This window comes from Enhydra lutris, unplaced genomic scaffold (genome assembly GCF_002288905.1).
Source record: "Enhydra lutris kenyoni isolate GAN:26980312 unplaced genomic scaffold, ASM228890v2 scaffoldscaffold69, whole genome shotgun sequence".
Taxonomy (NCBI): Eukaryota; Metazoa; Chordata; class Mammalia; order Carnivora; family Mustelidae; genus Enhydra; species Enhydra lutris.
Genome location: NW_019154153.1, coordinates 7,492,186 through 7,512,174, shown reverse-complemented (window position 1 = coordinate 7,512,174; position 19,989 = coordinate 7,492,186). Strand labels below are relative to the sequence as shown.

Genomic DNA, 19,989 nt, shown 5'->3' with positions numbered 1-19,989 from the left:
TTCCTTTGAAGTGTACACAACCCCCTGCCCCTGCCTCAGAAGATGAAAAAGTCCTTGTTGAACCTCCTGAGGGAGAGGAGAAAGTAGAAAAGGCAGAGGTGAAGGAGAGAACAGAGGAACCGATGGAAACAGAGCCCAAAGGTATCCACATTTTCAAGTTATTGCATCCAGATCCCTGTGAAACTCCTAGACTTCTAGCTGGGCTAAGGACTTGTCAGGAGGAAGTGATACACTGGAGAATCCTGCACCCCTGATTTTTTTTTTTTTTTAAAGATTTATTTATTTATTTGACAGACAGAGGTCACAAGTAGGCAGAGAGGTAGGCAGAGACGGAGAGAGAGGGAAGCAGGCTCCCTGCTGAGCAGAGAGCAGAGAGCCCGATGCAGGGCTTGATCCCAAGATCATGACCTGAGCCGAAGGCAGAGGCTTTAACCTACTGAGCCACCCAGGCACCCCACACCCCTGATTTTAAATTGAGGGTTTTAATCCCTTAAGACATCTTTCATGACATTTTTCATTGAGATTTAGGGTTAAGACTGTTACAGTTGCCTATGATGTGGGATGGAGGAGAACATCCTTCTTTTTTTTTTTTTCCCCAAGATTTTATTTTTAAGTAACCTCTGCGCCCATCTTGGGGCTCGAACTTATAACCCTGAGATAGAAGAGTCGTGTGCTCTACCTACTGAGCCAGCCAGGCACCCCATACCCTTTATGCACTCTCAATGCCATCTATTCCCTCCAGGTGTTGCTGATGTGGAGAAGGTAGAGGAGAAGTCAGCAGTAGATCTGACCCCCATTGTGGTAGAGGACAAAGGTGGGTTTTTGGAGAAGCTGATTGTGATTAAAAAGTATTCTTAAACTAGATGCAAGGACTTTATCTCTGGGACACCACCTCCCTGACTTCTCCCCATCCACACCCCAAGAGCTATTTTATCCCAAGTTAAAAGACTCCCATCTGTCCCTTCGTATGATTATTATGGGCCAGTGGCGCCTTTTTCTGGGTTTGAGAAATACCTGTGTGGAGAGAGGGTGGAGGTGGCTGGATACTGAGAGCGTAGAATGCTGTGGGTAAGGGCCATGGTGCTATGCTTCTGCCTGGAGCTGACTTTTTTTCCCCTGCATATCCATAGAAGAGAAGAAAGAAGAAGAAGAGAAAAAAGAGGTGATGCTTCAGAATGGAGAGACCCCCAAGGACCTGAATGATGAGAAGCAGAAGAAAAATATTAAACAGCGTTTCATGTTCAACATCGCAGATGGTGGTTTTACTGGTATGACAGCGAGGGGCCAACTGGGGTTAGAGGGTTTTGAAGTGAAATTAGGGTTCTAGTCTACAGCCAAGGTACAAAGCCTTCATCTCTCCCAGATGAAGGGGCTGCCAAGTTGGTTGCACGTTCTCCTGTCTCTGTGTTAGAAAGCCAGAGGCGTGCTCCTAAGATGGCATCTGTGAGGAACGCCTGGGTGGCTCAGTGGGTTAATAAACCTCTGCCTTCAGCTCAGGTCATGATCTCAGGGTCCTGGGACCGAGCCCCACATTGGGCTCTTTGCTTGGCAGGGAGCTTGCTCTGCCCTCCCCCACTGCCTCTCTCTGCCTGTCAAATAAATAAGTAAAATCTTTAAAAAAAAAAAAAAAAAAAAAGGAAGAAAAAGATGGCATCTGTGGGGGCAGGAATAAATAGCTTTTGGAGTTCTTACAGATATTGCCTTTCTTTTTCTCCCCAACCTTCCCCAAATTCCTCTTCAGAGTTACACTCCCTTTGGCAGAATGAGGAGCGGGCAGCCACTGTCACCAAGAAGACTTATGAGATCTGGCATCGGCGGCATGACTACTGGCTGCTGGCTGGCATCATAAAGTATCCTTTGCCTGAGTCTGGGCTGAGGTTCTTGGTGAAGGGCTCTGACGGTACTACTGTGTGAGGTTCCTCCCTGGCTTGTTTTGTTTTTCCTGAACAACTTTCCAATAGCCATGGCTATGCCCGGTGGCAGGACATCCAGAATGACCCACGCTATGCTATCCTCAATGAACCTTTCAAGGGTGAAATGAATCGTGGCAATTTCTTAGAGATCAAGAATAAGTTTCTAGCCCGAAGGTTCAAGGTGAGCAGGATGGGGAGGAATACGGTGTGGAAGTGACAGCCTTTGAAGTGCAGAAGGGACTATAGAGGAGGGAGGGAGTCTCTTCATGCAGAGGTGCTGTTTAGTGTCTGCTCCTGTGTATTTGACTTAACTCTTGGTATTCTGTGAGAGGCTTTGCTCCAAGTATCTTAAATATTAGAAATCAAGACATGAAGGGGTGCTTGGCTGACTTAGTCTGGAGAGCATGACACCCTTGATCTCAGGGTTGTGAGTTTGAGCCCCGTGTTGGGAGTAGAGATTACATAAAATAAATAAATAAATATAAAAAAGAAAAGAAATCAAGACATACAGAGTTGGAAATTAAGCAGCTCTTTAAGGGTGGAAGATGACCATGCCTAATGAACGAGACAGGTGAAGGGGCGCCTGGCTGGCTCAGTAGAGCATGCGACTCTGGATTTCAGGGTTGTGAGTGTGAACCCTACACTGGGCATGGAGCCTACTTAAATAAATGAAACCTAATAAATGACACAGCTGTGCAGTGGGTGTGTGAGGGGACCCCTGTAGGTTAGTGTGTTCAGGAAAGATACAGAGGTGGGATTAAATTGGATCTCTGAAGAGGGAGGGCTGTTGTGGGCTAGTGGTACTTTTTCTGGGTTTGAGAGCCCCTGTGTGGATAAAGGGTAGGGTGGATGCAAAGAGGAGATGCAAAGATAGAGCTTCAGTCTCAGAATCACCAGGGTTAGTAAACCCAGGACTGAGGGGAGTCTCAGTATGGAATTCAGCAAATGCATGTTGAAGGTAGCTTGCATGCAGACCATCAAAGTGGGATACCATGAAGATAAGACATGTGAGATTTAAGCTGAGTGTCACTGGGGGAATAAGAAATGTACATCATGTGCCAAGCAGTGAGTAGCATAAGGATACAAAGACGAAGGCATGGTGCCTGTTGTCAAGGAGCTTTTGGTTTAAGGTAGAGGCAAATGTGTGAGCAAATGCATGCCACTCTGTGTATTAGGAGAGATCCATAGGTGAGTTCTCCAAGGGGAATTTGGGGAGCCTGGAGGGAGCTCCCAAATGGCTTCATGGAGAAGATGGCATGGGAGTGAAGTTTTGATTAATGTCCTAGGGATCGCTGGATAGAAGCAGAAGGTAGTTTGAACCAACAGGATTAAGCAGGGCAAAGGCCCAAGGGCAACAGAGCTTAGGGTGTTTGGAAGCAGCGGGTAGCCCAGTTAGGCTGTAGAAAACACTAGTGTTAGGTGATGGTGGCAGGTAGATTAGAGAGTGAGGTAAGGGCTAGAGGTTAGTAGGCAGGTTTTTGACACCAGATAAGTGTTTGGACTTTACCCTATGACCAAGGGAAATGGAAACAGAACACTCATGAGATTATAGAACTATGCTATGGTCAAGAGAGGGAGTAAGGGCTGGCCTGTGATGCTGGTTTTAGAAAATGAAAAGGATAAGGTAAAGGAAACAAAATACCAACTAATTGATAAGATTTACTGCTGTGTTGTAGAGTCAGCAAACCTTTTCTATTAAAGGGCCAGATAATAACTCAAGCTTTGTGGGACACACATGTTGGAAATACTCTGTCATAGTGTACAAGCAGACATAGGTTCTAAATGAAGAAGAATGAATGTGTTCCAATAAAACTTTTATTTGTTGACAAGAAAATTTGAACTTCATATATTTTTTGTAAAGTGTCACAAACCATTTTTATGTTTTTCCATCCATTTAAAAATGTAAAAAAAAAAAAAAAAAAAGCCCAAAACATTCTTAGCTCTGGGGCTATACAAAAACAGATGGTGGGCCGAATTTGGCCCATAGGCCATAGTTTACGGACCACTGATTTGACTACTAATGGATTTGAGATACAAAACTAAACTTTGGAGCCCAAGTCACTGAAAAAAATTATCATTGGCAGATCAGGGAAGTGAGGAGAGGGAGCAGCATGTAGAAAAGAGTAAGTTCAATTTTAGAATAGTCTTAACTAATATCCTCCCACTGCCTTCCCCCCCCACACCATAAACAAGTAGGATCAAAGAGTGATCAACCACATGAGTGGGATCGGAACACTCAGTGCTTGAAATACAGGTTCGGAAAGCATCAGATCCTTTGCACAGAGGGGCTGGCTGAACTGGGAGAGGAGAAATCACTTAAGGGAGTGCTTTAAAACAGCAGCAAGCCAAGGGCTGATGGTCCTGGAGAAGGCTCATAGTTTGGGACAGGAGGAGGCAGTTGGTGAAGGAGACAGGGTATGTAGATCGAAAGTAGATGCTTGGTCAGTCTGGGGAGAAATTACTCTGCTCAGTGGAGCACGTCTTGTGCAGAAACAACAGCCCATTATTCTCATACTGTCCTATTTCCTGACCCCTAATGGCTTTATTGTCTTTAAGAAGCAGTGGATGGATACTTGAGCAAATTAAGTCTTATAACTTCTGAATCAACATTCTGTCTCTTGGAATATATTGCAAAGAACCTTTTACATAGCTCCGTCAGGTGACATGTGTAAGTGTTCATTGCAGTATGATTTTGGGGGGTGGGGCCCAGAGGTACCCTAGATGTTTGCCTGGGACATCCAACTGGGAGTGTGGCTGGGTAGAATGTGGATTCACATCATGGAGCATTTTAAGCAACAGAAGGAATGAAATAGATATGTTAGAAAAACATAAATTGAACGTTCTGAAAAGATCTGAAGTGGGGAAAGGAGTAAGAGGCTTTTTATGTGTACAGAACAACATTCTGTAAGTTAGAAATGTGCACACAAAACAAAACTCAGTCTTCAAGAACATTTGCACAAAGCCACACAGTGGGTATAGTAGAAGCATTGTCTGTTGGAGAAAGGAAGGACCGGGAGTGAGAGAACGGAAACTAAAGAAAAGAAGCAACAGAAGTACTTTTAAAAAGTGAAACAACTCAAATGATACGATGTGGTAGGTAAATCCGTAAGATGGACTACCACGCAACCATAAAAATCATCTTTTTATGAAGGGCAGTTAAAACGAAGTTTTTAATACAGAACTTAGAGTGAAAACACAACAGGTATGTAGAGTGATCTCAGCTACATAAAAAATCTAGATGCAAGGGAAAACCTCAACATGTTAACAGTATCTGGGAGGTACAATTACTTGTGATAATAATTTTTTATACGATCTATTTTCTAGACTGAAATTTTAACCATTTTTGTATAAGCGAGTCCATAAGGGCAAAGAGTTTTAAAAACATAAACTTGCAAATGGGAGTAAACAAAGTAACGTGATGTTGAAGGGCTCAGGTGTGGGGGAGCCTTCGGTAGGGTTCTTCATAGATTGGGAGAGACCCATCAGAAATAAGCAAAGCAAGTGTCAGTGCAACTCCCCTCTCCTCTTCATCCTTCTCCAGCTCTTAGAACAAGCCCTGGTGATCGAGGAACAGCTGCGTCGGGCAGCTTACCTGAACATGTCAGAGGACCCCTCTCACCCCTCCATGGCCCTAAACACGCGCTTTGCTGAGGTGGAGTGTTTGGCGGAGAGTCACCAGCACCTGTCCAAGGAGTCAATGGCAGGAAACAAGCCAGCCAATGCAGTCCTGCACAAAGGTAGCCAGTGGCTCCCCTGCCTCCTGCTGACTCAGCCTTCCTCTGCTACCCGTCCCCAACACAGAGTTACTCCTGATTTCCAAACCTTCTTCAGAGCCCTTGTCTGGGTGCTTAGGATGTGCTGGGGATCTTTGCCTTCTTCCTCGGAAAGCTAATGTCTTAGAGGCAATCGAAGACAGTAGTTCTTTGCCTCTTTTGATTCACTGTATTCAAGTTCTTGGAGATGGAAAGCAAAGCAGAATAATACAGTGCTATCTGGGATACTGTAGAGGTAACTTCTGGTAACTTCAGATCCCATCAAATTCTAGACCCCTTTAAACATTTCTCATTAAATGCTGAGGGTGGGTGGAGGGTGAAATGAGAAAAAGAAGGCTGGTTCAAAGGAAGGAGAAGACCACTCCAAAAGCAAAGATGGTGAGAAAAGGGAACAAAGGAAATCTTCTCTCAAGGAGGGGAGAAAATAGAGACCGTAGGGAGCAAGGTACAGTGAGGGTTAGGGGGTGTAACAATGCATAGCATCATGGACAGCTGGAACTGTAACAGGAGGAGTAGGAATTTGAGTGTGGCCGAGGCAGGTCAGGTGACTCAGTGGCCAAAAAATAACACAGCACTCCAGCACATCACTTGCTGGGTCACTGGGAAGTAATGAGGGGCTGGGTTCTCTCCGTAAGAAAGATCTCAGCCTTGACCACCACAGCTCACCACCTGTTTTTTTTTTTCCCCTCTGTGCAGTTCTGAAACAGCTAGAAGAACTGCTGAGTGACATGAAAGCCGATGTGACTCGACTCCCAGCTACTATTGCCCGGATTCCCCCAGTTGCCGTGAGGCTACAGATGTCAGAGCGTAACATCCTCAGCCGTCTGGCAAACCGAGCACCTGAACCTACTCCACAGCAGGTAGACCCTTTTCTTCTGGCTGGCTTTCAGCAGAGCCATTCTGGGACTTGTAACTTTGCTCTCTGCCCCGAGTTGAGTTTCTTACACTGGTGGGGTCTTACCAGGGAGTTCTCCTGGGATTGGGCGGTTTCCTGTGGTTTGGGATTCTGACTTCCTTGGCTCTTTTTCCCTACAGGTGGCCCAGCAGCAGTGAAGATTGGGATCGATGATACCACCTCCACCGCTGAGCAGTGACCTTCCTCATTTTCCCTTGCCCAGCTTCTCCCCTGGGGCCTGAGAGACCCTCTCCTTCCTTCTGCCCCATCTTCCATGTTGTAAAGGAACAGACCCCAGCGCACTGGGGAAGGGGAGGGAGCGAGGGGCAGCGGTGCCCTTCCTGCTGGAGAGACGTGCAGCAGTAGCGCCGGCGCCATCTGCAGGGAGCTGGCGGGCTGGCCTTCTTCTGGGCCCTGGCTTCTCCCCACTGTAACGCCTGTTACACACAAACTGTTGTGGGTTCCCGCCAGGCTTGAAGAAAATGATCTGAATTTCTTCTTTCTTTTGGTTTTATTTTGTTGGTTTATTTTGTGTTTTCTTTTCTCCTTTTTTGGGGTATTCAGAGTGGGCCGGGCCCCTGGGCGAGACACAGCTACCTCTGTTGGCATCTTTTTAATACCAGGAACCCAGCGGCTCCAGCCACTGAGCAGCTAGAATGAAATAAAGTTGGAAAAAAAAAAAAAAAAAGGAAAAGAACCAAAAGCATAAAAAACCACAGCAAATTTCTTGATGAAAATTGAAAATAAAAGTTTCCTTGTATTTTAGTGCTCTGGTTCAGTGTGGGTGTAGGTGCAGGTGGGTGAGTGTGTATGACAGCAGCGCTGGGTAACGTGTATCTGAAAACGAAGGGGGTTACCTTCTGTTCCAGTGCCCTACAGAGGAGCCATGTTGTGTGTGCACATGTCTTGCATGCTCTGGACCAAGGATCCCGCCACCTGGAAAGTGAGGGGCTCCAAAACTACGCCTGGGTGCATACCTGTACCACTGTTTAATGGCTTTGTGACCTGAGGAAGTTAGCTTATCTGGGCTGTAGATTTCTCATAAAATAGCCCTTCCTCATCGAGTTGTGAAGATAGAACTAGTAACGTGGTTGGAAAAGTTTTTAACAGCTACTGAGCACCGCCTTAGTGCTGATTTGAAGGAAGGCTGGAGTTGTTCTTTAGCTTGTGTAAAATTAAGACACAGGAGGGCTTCCTCCAGCCTCTAGGGATGGGAAGCCAGGCAGAGACCTTACTTGATGGGCTGAGCAAGGGTCTGTAGGGTCGAAGAAGCGGGTTCCCTAATGAAAGGGTTGGGAGAAGGAGAATGGCCTGGGATTGATTCCCTGATCTTGAGACTCGATGTAGGGAGGAGCATGTCAGGAGGAAGGCCGCGATCTTAGGTACCAGTTTATCCCGCTGAAGTCTGCAGTGAGGCAAGAACCCAAACGCTTTCCGAGACGGGCGGGAAGTTGAAAACGGTTCCGTCGTCGTTGCTTTCTCCGCCCTCGGGGAGTGAGTAAAGCGGACCGCCCCCCAAACTCTAGCGTCCCATCCGCCAGCCCAGCGCGCGTCCCCAGCTAGCGTTCGTTCCGGGTTTGCGGCAGCTTAAAAGCGACCGGAAGAGGCGGGACGCGAGATGAGCGCGCCTCTGTGCGCCTGCGTGAAACGTTTCCTCTGCGTGTGGTGTCCGGACCCTAACCTCGGCGTGCACGTGGAGTGTTTCGCCGCTTACTGAGCGGGTGACTTGTGTCTGGACCCTATTTCAGGTGAGCCAAGGCTTTGGGTGGGCGTGGAAGAAGTCGGGGACAGGTGTCTGCACCGATCCAGGCTGGGGCGTTGGGAGGCGAACGCAGTGCAAATGGCGTGGGACCCAAGGGCCGGCTGGAGCGTGGAGTGGAGCTTTGGTCATACCATGATGGGCATCGGGGGGGTGCTGAGTTGAGGTTCGAAGCGCTTCTCTTTCCCATTCTAATACGCTGAGTCTGCGGTGTCCGTTCCCCTTTCCCACACGCGCGACTCTATCCTCTCCCATTTTTCTCTTGTCCAGTACTATGGGGCGCAAATTGGACCCTACGAAGAAGGAGAAGCGCGGGCCGGGCCGCAAGGCCCGGAAACAGAAGGGTGCTGAGACCGAACTGGCAAGGTTCTTACCTGCAGGTAAGGGTTAGGCGTGCCCTCCCAGCCCCCGCCCAGTTCCCCAGGTTTTGCACCATTGTTTCATCTGTATCACAGGCTTCTCCGTTTTTAGTTTCTTTGTACACCTTCCTATGTTCGAGTGGAATTTTCTTTGAATGAGTTATAAGATTATACATTTAAAGAGAAACTAGAGTATATTGTATGAGTTACTAGAAAGTAAGTATGAATGGAGGAGCCGGGATGGTTCTGTGGGTTAAGCATCTCACTTTTGATTTCACCTCAGGTCATGACCTCAGGGTCCTGAGATTGAGTCCCTCTCTCACTCCCACTCCATGGGGAGTCGGCTTAAGATTCTCCCTCTAGGGCGCCTGGGTGGCTCAGTGGGTTAAAGCCACTGCCTTTGGCTCAGGTCATGATCCCAGGGGTCCTGGGATTGAGTCCCGCATTGGGCTCTCTGCCTGGCAGGGAGCCTGCTTCCTCCTCTCTCTCTGCCTGCCTCTCTGCCTACTTGTGATTTCTGTCTGTCAAATAAATAAATCTTTAAAAAAAAAAAAAAAAGATTCTCCCTCTACTCACCCAACACCTGCTCACTCTGTCTCAAAAAAATAAAAAAATTTTTTTTTTAATTAAAAAGATACTTAAGTATTGGGGCGCTTGAGTGGCTCAGTGGGTTAAAGCCTCTGCCTTCAGCTCAGGTCATGATCCCAGGGTCCTGGGATCGAGCCCCACATCAGGCTCTCTGCTCAGCGGGGAGCCTTCTTCCCCCTCTCTCTCTATACGTGTCTGCCTACTTGTGGTCTCTGTCTGTCAGATAAATAAATAAAAATCTTAAAAAAATACTTAAGTATGAATGAAACACTCACTGTCATCAGCACTTAGAAATTAGGGACAATGTAGCAGAGACCCAAATACCCATGCAAGGAAAGGTGCAGTTTAACACTGAAGGAGGTTAGTGGAGAATCTACACAGAGTTTGAAAAGTTTTTTTTATTCGAGAGAGCACAAGCCAGGGGGAGGGGCAGAGGGAGAGGGAGAGGGAGAAGCAGGCTTCTTGCTGATCAGGGAGCAGGATGTGGGGCTCCATCCCAGGACCCCAGTATCATGACCTGAGTCACCCAGGTCCTGGAGTTTAAAAATATTTTAATCTGGGTTTTGGAAAATGGCTGACATTTTAGTAAGTGGAATTTTGGAAGGGAACAGACCAGTCACCATCACCAGCATTGTGGAGGAGGAGGGCAGGGGAAGACACAGATCTGGTTCCCATATGCTGAATAGTCTACTGCATGGAAGGCTGGGTGGGAGAGAAGAGTGGACAGGTAGTTTGTCTTGGGCATTAATTAGATAGAAGATGCAGGTTTTTGAGATATTAGAAAGTGCTAGGCACTGGGCACCTGGGTGGCTCATGGGTTAAGTGTCGGACTCTTTATATGGGCTCAGGTCATGATCTCAGGGTTGTGGGATCAAGCTCAGTTATTGGGCTCTGCGCTCTGTGGGAAATCTGCTTGAGGATTCTCTCCCTCTGCCCCTCCCCCTGCTTGTGCACACTCTCTTACTCTAAAATATAAATCTTTTTTAAAAAGTGTTAGGCATAATACTGAACCCTTTGGACCCATTATGTCACCTCATTCTCTTGGTGCTCTGTGAGAGAGACATTGTTAAGGAAATGAATGCTCAGAGGTTAAGCAACTTGGCCATGTAAGTGACAGGGCTGAGATTTGATAAGCTTTTTATTTCTTGGAGAACATATGGAAAACAGCAGTTACAAAGGTAAAAATCTGTGGTTGGTTACTGATTAAGTTGAGAGCAGAGGAAAGCAGAAGAAAAAACGATTTTGTTTGTTACAGAAATCCATTTATTATAGACTTAGCAGTGTTTGAAATGGTGGAAGTTCTGCTGGTCTTTGAATTCCTTCAGTCTTCTGATGGCAGAGTCGACTGCTGCAGCAAAAGTGGTGGGGTAGGTCCAGGCACCGCTGGCTCCCATCTTTTTGCAGGATCCACAGTGCGAGATACCCATAGCTCAGTAGGGGGTGGAGTCTTTCTTTCCTTTTTCTTTCTTTCTTTCTTTCTTTTTTTTTTTGAAGATTTTATTTATTTATTTTAGAATGCAAGAGGGGGGCACAGAAAGAGAGGGACAGAGAGAATCCATGACCCTGAGATCACTACCTGATCCAAAATCAAGAGTCGGATGCCCAATCGACTGAGTGACCCAGGTGCCCACCATAGCTCAGTCGTTGCATTTTGGTTTTGCTACAGAAGGAGCAAGTGTATCTGGCATGCTGGATTATTTTAATTTGTCTTCACCATTTTCCTGAGGGAGGAATCCTAACGGATCCCATATTTACCAACCCATCACCGATTCAGACCTTCTTGGTGGGTTTAGCCATGTTGCTGCCAACCAGGTCCAAGGCCAGAGAGAAAAGATGAATTTTGAGTCTCTGTTGTTACCAGGATTATAGTATTGCTGTTTATCGAAATCAGAAATCTGGAGGGAGGCCCAGTTCAGATTTGGTTGATGAACAACCACATAGTGAGCATCTCCTTTACACTTGTCATTCAGCTCCTTGTAAAGCTCTGTGGAGCAAGTTATAATCTACTCCTTTTAATTAGTATATTAATTCTTTCCCCACTTTTCTTTTCTAATATTCTTTTTCATTTTCCTTGTGATGTACTGTTTGCTCTTTTTTTTTTTTTTTTTTTTTTTTTAACAGCTGGGGATGAAAAATCTAAGAGGCTGTCTAGTCGTGCTCGAAAAAGGTGAGTGTTGATGTCCAGACTTCCGTAGATTAAATTGGTATTGCTCATCTTTAGTCACGTAGTCACATGTGCTCATACTGATGGGAGGGGCTTTTTGGGGACTCTCTCATTTCTGTGGCAGAGCCTAGAGGTATGTTCCATTTCCTAACTCCTTACATTTTTTTAGGGCAGCCAAGAGGAGGTTGGGCTCTGCTGAAGCCCTTGAGACACATAAATTCCCTGGGGCCAAACCATTGCCTGGAAAACTACCCAAAGGTCAGTGAATATAGGAGATGTATGCTACATGAGGAATCTTCTGGATCCTGGGTACGGAAGGGCTTGCTGAGCATTTCTGGAGTGAAAGAAGCAGCCAGAAGACATTTCTAAGGGTAGAAAGTACAGGCTGCATCAGTGTGTGTGTGTGGCTGCCATCAGTCCAGAATTCTTCAAACCCTTAGGAATCTCTGGAGGAGCTGTCCAGACACCTGGTAAGAAGGGAGCCCAGTTCTTACTTCATGCTACTCAAGGCAGGAAGTGTCCAGCACCAACCCTCAGCAGTGAGGAGGAAGAGGAGGAGGAAGAACCTGAAGAGGATGGTGTGCTGAACCAGGGGGACCTCTGGGGCTCCGAGGACAGTGATGCCGATATGATAGATGACTATGGCGCTGGTTCCAACTCGGAGGACGAGAATGAAGGTGAAGAGGTGAGATTTAGCTCTCAGGGTATTCAGGAAGGATCCTTGCCATTTAGTGTTTCCAGGTCCTTGAGATTATCCCTCAGTGACAAGGATAAGCTGAGCAGAGAAAAGGGGTTTTTGTCTTCTGCCACTGTTTTCTTCTCACCTGTGTTGGCTCAGTATACATGCAAGAGTAGAAAAACTGGGCGAGAGCATTTTGAAATCCAGGACGCTTAGTGTTGGTGAGGACCTAGTCAGGTGGATACTTGAGTGCCCTGCTGAGGGGAATAGAAATGTGCACACGTTTTTTTAATGAAGCGTCTGCTGTCTGAGAACCTTAGAGAGTTTCTTCCTTTTGACCTAGTAATTCTGTTTCAGAAGACAATCCAGAATATGGACAGAGATTTATTTACTGAGGTATAAGAAGTTAGGGGCACCAGGTTGGCTCAGTCGATAGAGCACACGACTCTTGATCTTGGGGTTGTAAGTTTGAACCCCATGTTGCATGTGGAGATGACTTAAAAAAAAAGTTATTTTGGGGGCGCCTGGGTGGCTCAGTGGGTTAAAGCCTCTGCCTTCGGCTCGGGTCGTCGTCCCGGGGATCGATGGGGGGATTGAGCCCCACATCTGGCTCTCTGCTCAGCGGGGAGCCTGCTTCCTCCTCTCTCTCTGCCTGCCTCTCTTGTGATCTCTGCCTACTTGTGATCTCTGTCAAATGAATAAATAAAACCTTTTTAAAAAAAGCTATTTTAAGTATTAATATATAATTAGCATATGAGTATGTTAGAAAAACTCAGGCAAGGGACACCTGGGTGGCTCAGTTGGTTACGCATCTGCCTTTGGCTCGGGTCATGATCCCAGGGTCCTGTCCCACATCTGGGTCCTTGATCAGTGGGGAGTCTGCTTCTCCCTCTGCCTGCCCCTCCCCTGGCTTGTGCGTGTGCATGCTTGCATGCAGTCTCTTTCTCTGACAGATAAACCAGTAAATAAGATCTTAAAAAAAAAAAAAGAAAGAAAGAAAGAAAGAAAACCTCAGGTGATACAAGGTTGTAATGGATGAAAAGGAAGTTCCCATTTGCACCCTTTCTCCCAGTCTGCCTTTTCTCCACAGAATTGCTCTTATAAGATTTGCAGGCACCCTGTGGACCATAATGCCCAAAACTCTGCAAACAGCCAAAGTAACAAATACGCCCAAGTAAATTATAATTCCTTTACACACTAAGTCAATATTTGGCCATTGTGTCTATGAAAATGCTGGTAATCTGTGAATGAGAAAAGGCAGGAAACAAACTTGAAAACACATCACAATTTTATTTTTTTTTTAAAGATTATTTATTTATTTGACAGACATAGATCACAAGTAGGCAGAGAGGCAGGCAGAGAGAGAGAGGAGGAAGCAGGCTCCCCGCTGAGCAGAGAGCCCGATGCAGGGCTCGATCCCTGGACCCTGGCCAGGATCATGACCCAAACCGAGGGCAGAGGCTTTAACCCACTGAGCCACCCAGGCGCCCAAGAGTAGAAGAGTTTTTATGAAAGCCTTGAATCTGTTACTTAGTTTCAACAATGGTCAGTATTTTGCCAGTCTTACATTTGCTTCTTTAGGTTCCATACTTCTAAGGGTGTTACTTTTGCCTTCAGGAAACAATAAAACACAGAGAATTCTACCTGGGAGGGTGGAAGGGCAGGCTTTGCATTACTAGCCCCTTGTCTCTTTTTTTCAGCTGCTGCCCATTGAGAGGGCTGCTCGGAAGCAAAAGGCCCAGGAAGCTGTGGCTGGGTAAGTTTTGGAAACTCTTAGGGTAGAGACTAGGCAGCAGCTGGGATGAAGAAATTGAGGGGGGAGCCAGTGTCTGTTTTCGTCTGTGAATCACTGTTTCTAAACCTGTTTTTAGGGGCCAGTGGAGTGAGGAGGAGACTGAGGAGGAGGAGGAGGAAGAGGAGAAAGGGTCTCCTGAGTCAGGCCCCCAGAAGGAGGACGAGATAGATGGGGGCTTACAGATCAATGTGGATGAGGAGGAGACCTTTGTGCTGCCCCCTGCTGGGGAGATGGAGCAGGATATCCTTCCAGTGCAGGGTGAAGGGTAGGGAGCAGGTGCTTGGGAGAGCGCATTTCCAAGCCCTGGGACATCTTGAAACAGTTCCTTAACACATCCACATGCCCAGGCTCCAGACTTGCAACGAATTCACAAGCGCATCCAGGATATAGTAGGAGTACTGCGTGATTTTGGGACTCAGCGGGAGGAGGGTCGGTCTCGTTCTGAGTATCTGCACCGGCTTCAGAAGGATCTAGCTACTTATTACTCCTATGGAGATTTTCTGCTTGGCAAGCTCATGGACCTCTTCCCTCTGTCTGAGGTACTGAATTGCTAATGCTCTTTCTGCTTTTCTTACCTTCTTTATTTGACACTGTGTGAGGAAGGCAGTCAGCCTCCTTACTGTTTTGTCATCCGGCTGAGCTCCTTGATCAGCCTGACTTGCTTGCTGCCATTTTGCTTTTCCAGCTGGTGGAGTTCTTAGAAGCTAATGAGGTACCTAGGCCCATCACCCTCAGGACCAATACCTTGAAAACCCGGCGCCGAGACCTTGCTCAGGTAAGGGGTGGATTTTGAGATTTGTTTATCTCAGGGAGGTGTTGACTTCTAACCCCAGAGACACCCCATCTCACTTTGACGGCGGGGGTGGATGTGAGGAGTGGAGTTGGGTCTTAGTAAGCGTTCTTGGTACAGGCATGATTCAGAGGCAGACCCAGGAAGGCCTAGGGTCATGTTGGATTTATCTGGCTTGGGGCCCAGGATGACCTCTGTAAAGTGGGAAACTTGTCTCTTCAGCCTGTGCTCTCTGTGATAGGGTTGAGACACTGTTTCAGGATAAAATTTCTGCTGCCTCAGAACAAAATGGGAGTTGTCTGCCTTTTAGATCATTGAGGAGCTGGTGAAACTATGATTTCTGCCCCCAGAAAAAGACATGACACACGGGCACAAACAGTATTTTCAACTCATTGTTTCCAAGGGTTCAGGGACTCCATGTTAAAGACTGCCTACTGTTCTTTTTTTTTTTTAAGATTTTTTTTATTTATTTGATACAGAGAGAGATCACAAGTAGGCAGAGAGAGAGGAAGGGAAGCAGGCTCCCTGCTGAGCAGAGAGCCCAATGCGGGGCTCAATCCCAGGACTCTGACATCATGACCTGAGCCGAAGGCAGAGGCTTTAACCCACTGAGCCACCCAGGTGACCCTGCCTGCTGTTCTGTGGTCAGTAGTGTGGCCTGTGTATGGTCTTTCTCTGGTGCAAAGTTGACCTACCTGGTTCTGATTTTTCATATGCTGTAGCCAGCAACGTTACATTATAGGATGGTAAGGGGGCTGAGCCTATTGGAAAATCAGAGTTCTGTTCCAAGAAACAGAAGGATGGGAGCTGGTAGTCTGCTCCATTGGGATAGAGTTCAGACCTTGGGTTAGAGCCTGAGGCAAAGGGAGAGGACATCAGAGGATGGTATGGGTGAGGCTGTGGTCCAAGAGTCTGTGATGATTGTGTTGTACCTATAAGCTCTGGGAGTTTAATGCCACGGGCCTCAGTAGAACCACGTTTTCATATTCCCACCTGTTTTCTGGGTATAGGAGCCTGTGAGGTTTTAAAATCTTAATCTTTCTTATGTTCAGGCACTGATTAACCGTGGAGTTAACCTGGACCCCCTGGGCAAGTGGTCAAAGACTGGACTGGTGGTGTATGATTCTTCTGTGCCCATTGGTATGTTCTCTGTCAGGTGGCCTTTCTGCCCCTGCCCTTGCCCCAGCATGTCACAGATGGGTTGTCCTCCACAGGTGCTACCCCCGAGTACCTTGCTGGGCACTATATGCTTCAGGGAGCCTCCAGTATGCTGCCAGTCATGGCCTTAGCGCCCCAGGAGCACGAGCGGATCCTGGACATGTGTTGTGCCCCTGGAGGAAAGACCAGCTACATAGGTATGAGGTGGGCAGGCAGGGGTAGGAGCCATCTGGCTCTCTGCTTCTGGAAGTAAATGGTGTAGCTGACTCTCTAGTGTTTAGGAAAACAGTGCAGAGCAGCTCAGAGTGGTGAGGAGTGCAGGCTGTGGAGTCAGCCTGGGTTTCAGCCCCATGTGCCACCAACTGTCCATATGGCCTCAGACAAGCCCCTGATCTTACTATTTGTAAAATGGGGTAGCAGCTGTGCTTCAAAGAAGTAAGTTAGTCTGTGGGACCAAAAAGATGCTCAGTAACAATAAAAAACCCCATCGGCAGGCCTGCTCATCAGCGGGTGCAGGTCGATACACCTGTACAGTAGACAGTGGGGAGGCAGCTTATTGGGAGTGAAGTGGCCTCGAAGAGGTGAGAATTCAGTTGTGGGGTCTTGGGCTGGAAGGTGGCTGGCAGGCGTGAGGCAGAGGAGCTGGCTGGTAAGCTCTGTGCCTCTCTCCCTTCAGCCCAGCTGATGAAGAACACAGGTGTGATTCTTGCCAATGATGCCAATGCCGAGCGGCTCAAGAGTGTCGTGGGTAATCTGCACCGGTTGGGAGTCACCAACACCATCATCAGCCACTACGACGGGCGCCAGTTTCCCAAGGTGTGGGCCCCCCCCCCCCCCCCGCGCCTGTGCGTCTTCCTGCTTCCTGACCTCGCAGTGTTTAGACTTCCCCCTAGGAAGTAATGGTGCGGTGCAGATTGCCAAAGACACCTAATCAACCTACCCTTTTCCCCCAGGTGGTGGGGGGCTTTGACCGAGTCCTTTTGGATGCTCCCTGTAGTGGCACTGGGGTCATCTCCAAAGACCCAGCTGTGAAGACTAACAGGGTGAGGAGTTGGGAGGTGGGGCCCAGAGTGGGGGTGGGGACAGCTGAGAGGTCTGCTGGGCCTTCCGGAGCTGGAAGGGGAGGTGGAGGAGCACGCCGAGCAGTTAATAGCTCACCTCTTCTCCTGACGCTATCTTTTTGAAATCTTGACACCCTTGCATCGGTCTCTCCTTGGGACAGGATGAGAAGGACATCTTGCGCTGTGCTCACCTTCAGAAGGAGTTGCTCTTGAGTGCCATTGACTCTGTCAATGCCACGTCCAAGACGGGAGGCTACCTGGTCTACTGCACCTGCTCCATCATGGTGAGGCCTCTGTTGTGGCAAAGCTGAGGGGACGGGGCTAGGGGGGTGTTTGCCCCTTAGAGCTCCCTTCAGCTCCAGCTCTGCTTTTCCTTCTCTTTCTGCCTCCCCCACGTACTCAGGTGGAAGAGAATGAGTGGGTAGTAGACTATGCCCTGAAAAAGAGGAATGTGCGGTTGGTGCCCACGGGTCTAGACTTTGGCCAGGAGGGTTTTACTCGCTTTCGAGAAAGGCGCTTCCACCCCACCCTGCGTTCTACCCGCCGCTTCTACCCTCACACCCACAATATGGATGGTTTCTTCATTGCTAAATTCAAGAAATTCTCTAATTCTGTCCCCCAATCCCAAACAGGTAAGTGATCTGCTCTTTCTGCCCTTCATCAGCACCTTTGCCCTTTCTACCTTTCAGGAGGCATATGACTGCAGGGAAGGGAGGGACTTGCGCCTCGCTTATCCCACCTTTGCATGCTTGGATGAGAGGCTTCTTTCATCCTGGTTAGAATCGTTCCTGAGCCTGGACCCCATTTGAGTATATGTGAAAGTACTTGTGCAGATGGGGACCTTTCGCTTGATTCTGCCCAGTGGCTGCAGTCTTTCAGTACTAAATGCATTCCCAATGCAGTTGTGGTTTGTTTTTCCTGCTTGGCCGAGGGCTGCCTTCCCGGTAACAGACCTCTGCTGGTCCAGCATTGTCAGGGTTGGCACAAGACTCCTCAGAACCATCAGCAGTTCTCTGAGCCCATCACACTAATTGCAAATCTTTTTCTCAGCCATCTTGAGTCTGGCCTGGATCTCAGGAAGGGTGGGGTTTTCTGGAACAGGCTTGGTGGTTCTGCATGCTGGGATAGAACCCTACGTTTAGTTGGAAGAGGGAGAGGCAAGTTTCTCTGAATACATACTGTGACTTACTGAGTTCTTTTTTTTTTTTTTTAAGTTTATTCAAGTCATCTCTCCCAGTGTGGGGCTTGAATTCATGACCTTGAGATCAAGAGTCACATGCTCTCCAGACTGAGCCAGTCTGACACCCTGATATTCTTTTCTTTATAAATAATGTTCCTCACTAGAGTCAAATCTGAATGTTAAGAGAAACCTTAAGAAATGGCAAAATTTGCTATAACTTTTTTCCACCGTAACTTTAAAAGTACGTATTTAATGTCCTTTCTCATTTGTGCCTTCCTAGCCTGTTTCTAGTTGCTGTTTGTGACTTCTTACTTCTTGCATCTCATCAAAATCCACATGAAAAACAAAAAAATCCTTTTTTTTTTTTTAAGATTTTATTTATTTATTTGGCAGAGATCACAAGTAGGCAGAGAGGCAGGCGGAGAGAGGGGGAAGCAGGCTCTCTGCTGAACAGAGAGCGCCAGATGTGGGGCTCGATCCCAGGATCCTGAGATCATGACCTGAGCCAAAGGCAGAGGCTTTAACCCACTGTACCACCCAGGCACCCCAAAAATCCTATCTTTAATTTAAAAAGACAAAGCCCAGCACTTCACGTTTATTCAGGATTTACCTCCTAAGTCTCCTGTGACCTGCTCTCCTTAAGGGAACACAGCTTCCTCCGGAAACCTTGCCCAAGGATGAATAATGATCTCTTCTTCTTTCTCTATTTTTTTTTTTAATCCCTTTCTCTTTATTATGAGGTTCAAATGTGACTTGAGTAAAGGCCAGGTGATACCAAGTAATTGGAATCTAGGTGGTCTGCTTTGAGGTGCTATCCCGCCTACAAGGGCGCCCTTGGCTGACAGTAGTCAGGCAGTTTCCTTATCTTAGACCACAGCTTACTTCTTCCACTAATGATCAAATCCCAGTGATGACGCCCATTTTCTTAAACCACATGTTTAATTTTAACCCAGGGAATTCTGGAGATTCCACCTCTGCAAACCTAGAGTTGCCTGAGGTGAAAGGTCAGGTGACCCCCAAGCCTGAGGGCAGCAGCCAGCCTGCCAAGAAGGCAAGAGTGGCTGTGAACGCAAAGCAGCAGTTGCAGAGACGGAAACATCCCAAGAAGGCCTCTTTCCAGAAGCAGAATGGCATCTCCAAAGGTACAGACTCAGGATTGTCCACTGTATCTTGTGACACAAAGTTCCAAGCTCCTTCCAAGGTCCAGGAAAGTAGTCAGCCAGCTCCAGAAGCTGAAGTGATGAAGGGACCAAAGGTGACTAAGAAACTAAAGCAAAAGTCAGCTACCCTGCTGTCCTCCAAGAAAGTTGCCTTCTGGAAGCAGAATGGTCCTTTTAAGGGCACCAACAACAAAGTGCCTGTGCTATCCCTTTCCAAGACCCAGGCCACTGTCAAGCCTGAGGACTGTGATCCGCCCCTTGGAAACACCAAAGGGGCTGAGAAGGTAAAGCAGCAGTTGCCTTCCAAGAGAGCTGCCTTCCAGAAACAGAATGGCACCCCCAAGGGACCTGAGACTTCCACCATGTCCCTCCTTAGTTCCAGCCGGCCCCCACCAGCAAAGAGGAGGAAATCTCAGTCCAGAGGCAGCAGTCGTCCAGTGTTGTCTTAGATGAATGGTTGAAACTAGACTGGGATGGCTCACTGCTGTTGGCACTGCGTTGGAACTTTTTACCTCTGTGAGGTTGGCATCCCCACTGTGCATATGAAATCTAATACACGTTTTATAATCTCTGGTCACTGTGTGTTTTTTGAGGGGCCTGGATTCTCGCTTTGCTGCTTTAAAGGTAGTGGTGGGAGGGTGGGATAGGGCCCCCTCTGAAGAGAGGAAACAGTGTGGTATCCTGAGAAATCCATTTCAGATTCCTGGGCTCCCTT

At 47.6% G+C, this 19,989-nt stretch overlaps 2 protein-coding genes across 9 annotated transcripts in view; both read left to right on the top strand.

Annotated features, from left to right (window-relative positions):
• LOC111159668 (chromodomain helicase DNA binding protein 4) overlaps window positions 1-7,294 on the top strand; it is a 30,322-nt gene extending 23,028 nt beyond the window's left edge. For 4 of the 7 annotated variants that reach the window (XM_022522221.1, XM_022522223.1, XM_022522220.1 and 1 more), the window contains exons 33-40: window positions 12-141; window positions 743-814; window positions 1,131-1,268; window positions 1,742-1,850; window positions 1,962-2,094; window positions 5,455-5,653; window positions 6,383-6,546; window positions 6,722-7,294. In XM_022522221.1, the coding sequence (XP_022377929.1) occupies window positions 12-141; window positions 743-814; window positions 1,131-1,268; window positions 1,742-1,850; window positions 1,962-2,094; window positions 5,455-5,653; window positions 6,383-6,546; window positions 6,722-6,739 (963 nt within the window). In that variant the 3' untranslated portion in view covers window positions 6,740-7,294. The remainder of the gene's footprint in view (window positions 1-11; window positions 142-742; window positions 815-1,130; window positions 1,269-1,741; window positions 1,851-1,961; window positions 2,095-5,454; window positions 5,654-6,382; window positions 6,547-6,721) is intronic. The other 3 variants (XM_022522217.1, XM_022522222.1, XM_022522219.1) reach the window with 1 other exon arrangement.
• A 902-nt stretch (window positions 7,295-8,196) lies between these two features.
• On the top strand, window positions 8,197-19,847 carry LOC111159791 (NOP2 nucleolar protein). 2 transcript variants are annotated; one of them, XM_022522395.1, is made up of 16 exons: window positions 8,197-8,329; window positions 8,611-8,720; window positions 11,409-11,454; window positions 11,621-11,709; window positions 11,892-12,136; window positions 13,831-13,886; window positions 14,002-14,165; window positions 14,265-14,464; window positions 14,611-14,700; window positions 15,768-15,855; window positions 15,930-16,070; window positions 16,550-16,689; window positions 16,827-16,916; window positions 17,096-17,218; window positions 17,338-17,566; window positions 19,068-19,847. In XM_022522395.1, exons 2-16 carry the CDS (start codon window positions 8,615-8,617, stop codon window positions 19,721-19,723), a joined length of 2,463 nt encoding a protein of 820 aa, XP_022378103.1. In that variant the 5' UTR covers window positions 8,197-8,329; window positions 8,611-8,614; the 3' UTR covers window positions 19,724-19,847. The 2 variants fall into 2 exon arrangements, with proteins under 2 accessions (XP_022378103.1, XP_022378104.1); XM_022522396.1 differs by lacking the exon at window positions 8,197-8,329 and having other exon boundaries at window positions 8,584-8,720.
• Window positions 19,848-19,989: the final 142 nt, after the last annotated feature.

Coding starts and splice junctions, on each gene's coding strand:
- LOC111159791 (XM_022522395.1), top strand. CDS start 8,615: ATGGGGCGCAAATTGGACCCTACGAAGAAGGAGAAGCGCGGGCCGGGC. Junction 13,887..14,001: donor GCCCAGGAAGCTGTGGCTGG/GTAAGTTTTGGA, acceptor ACCTGTTTTTAG/GGGCCAGTGGAGTGAGGAGG. Junction 16,690..16,826: donor ACGGGCGCCAGTTTCCCAAG/GTGTGGGCCCCC, acceptor CTTTTCCCCCAG/GTGGTGGGGGGCTTTGACCG.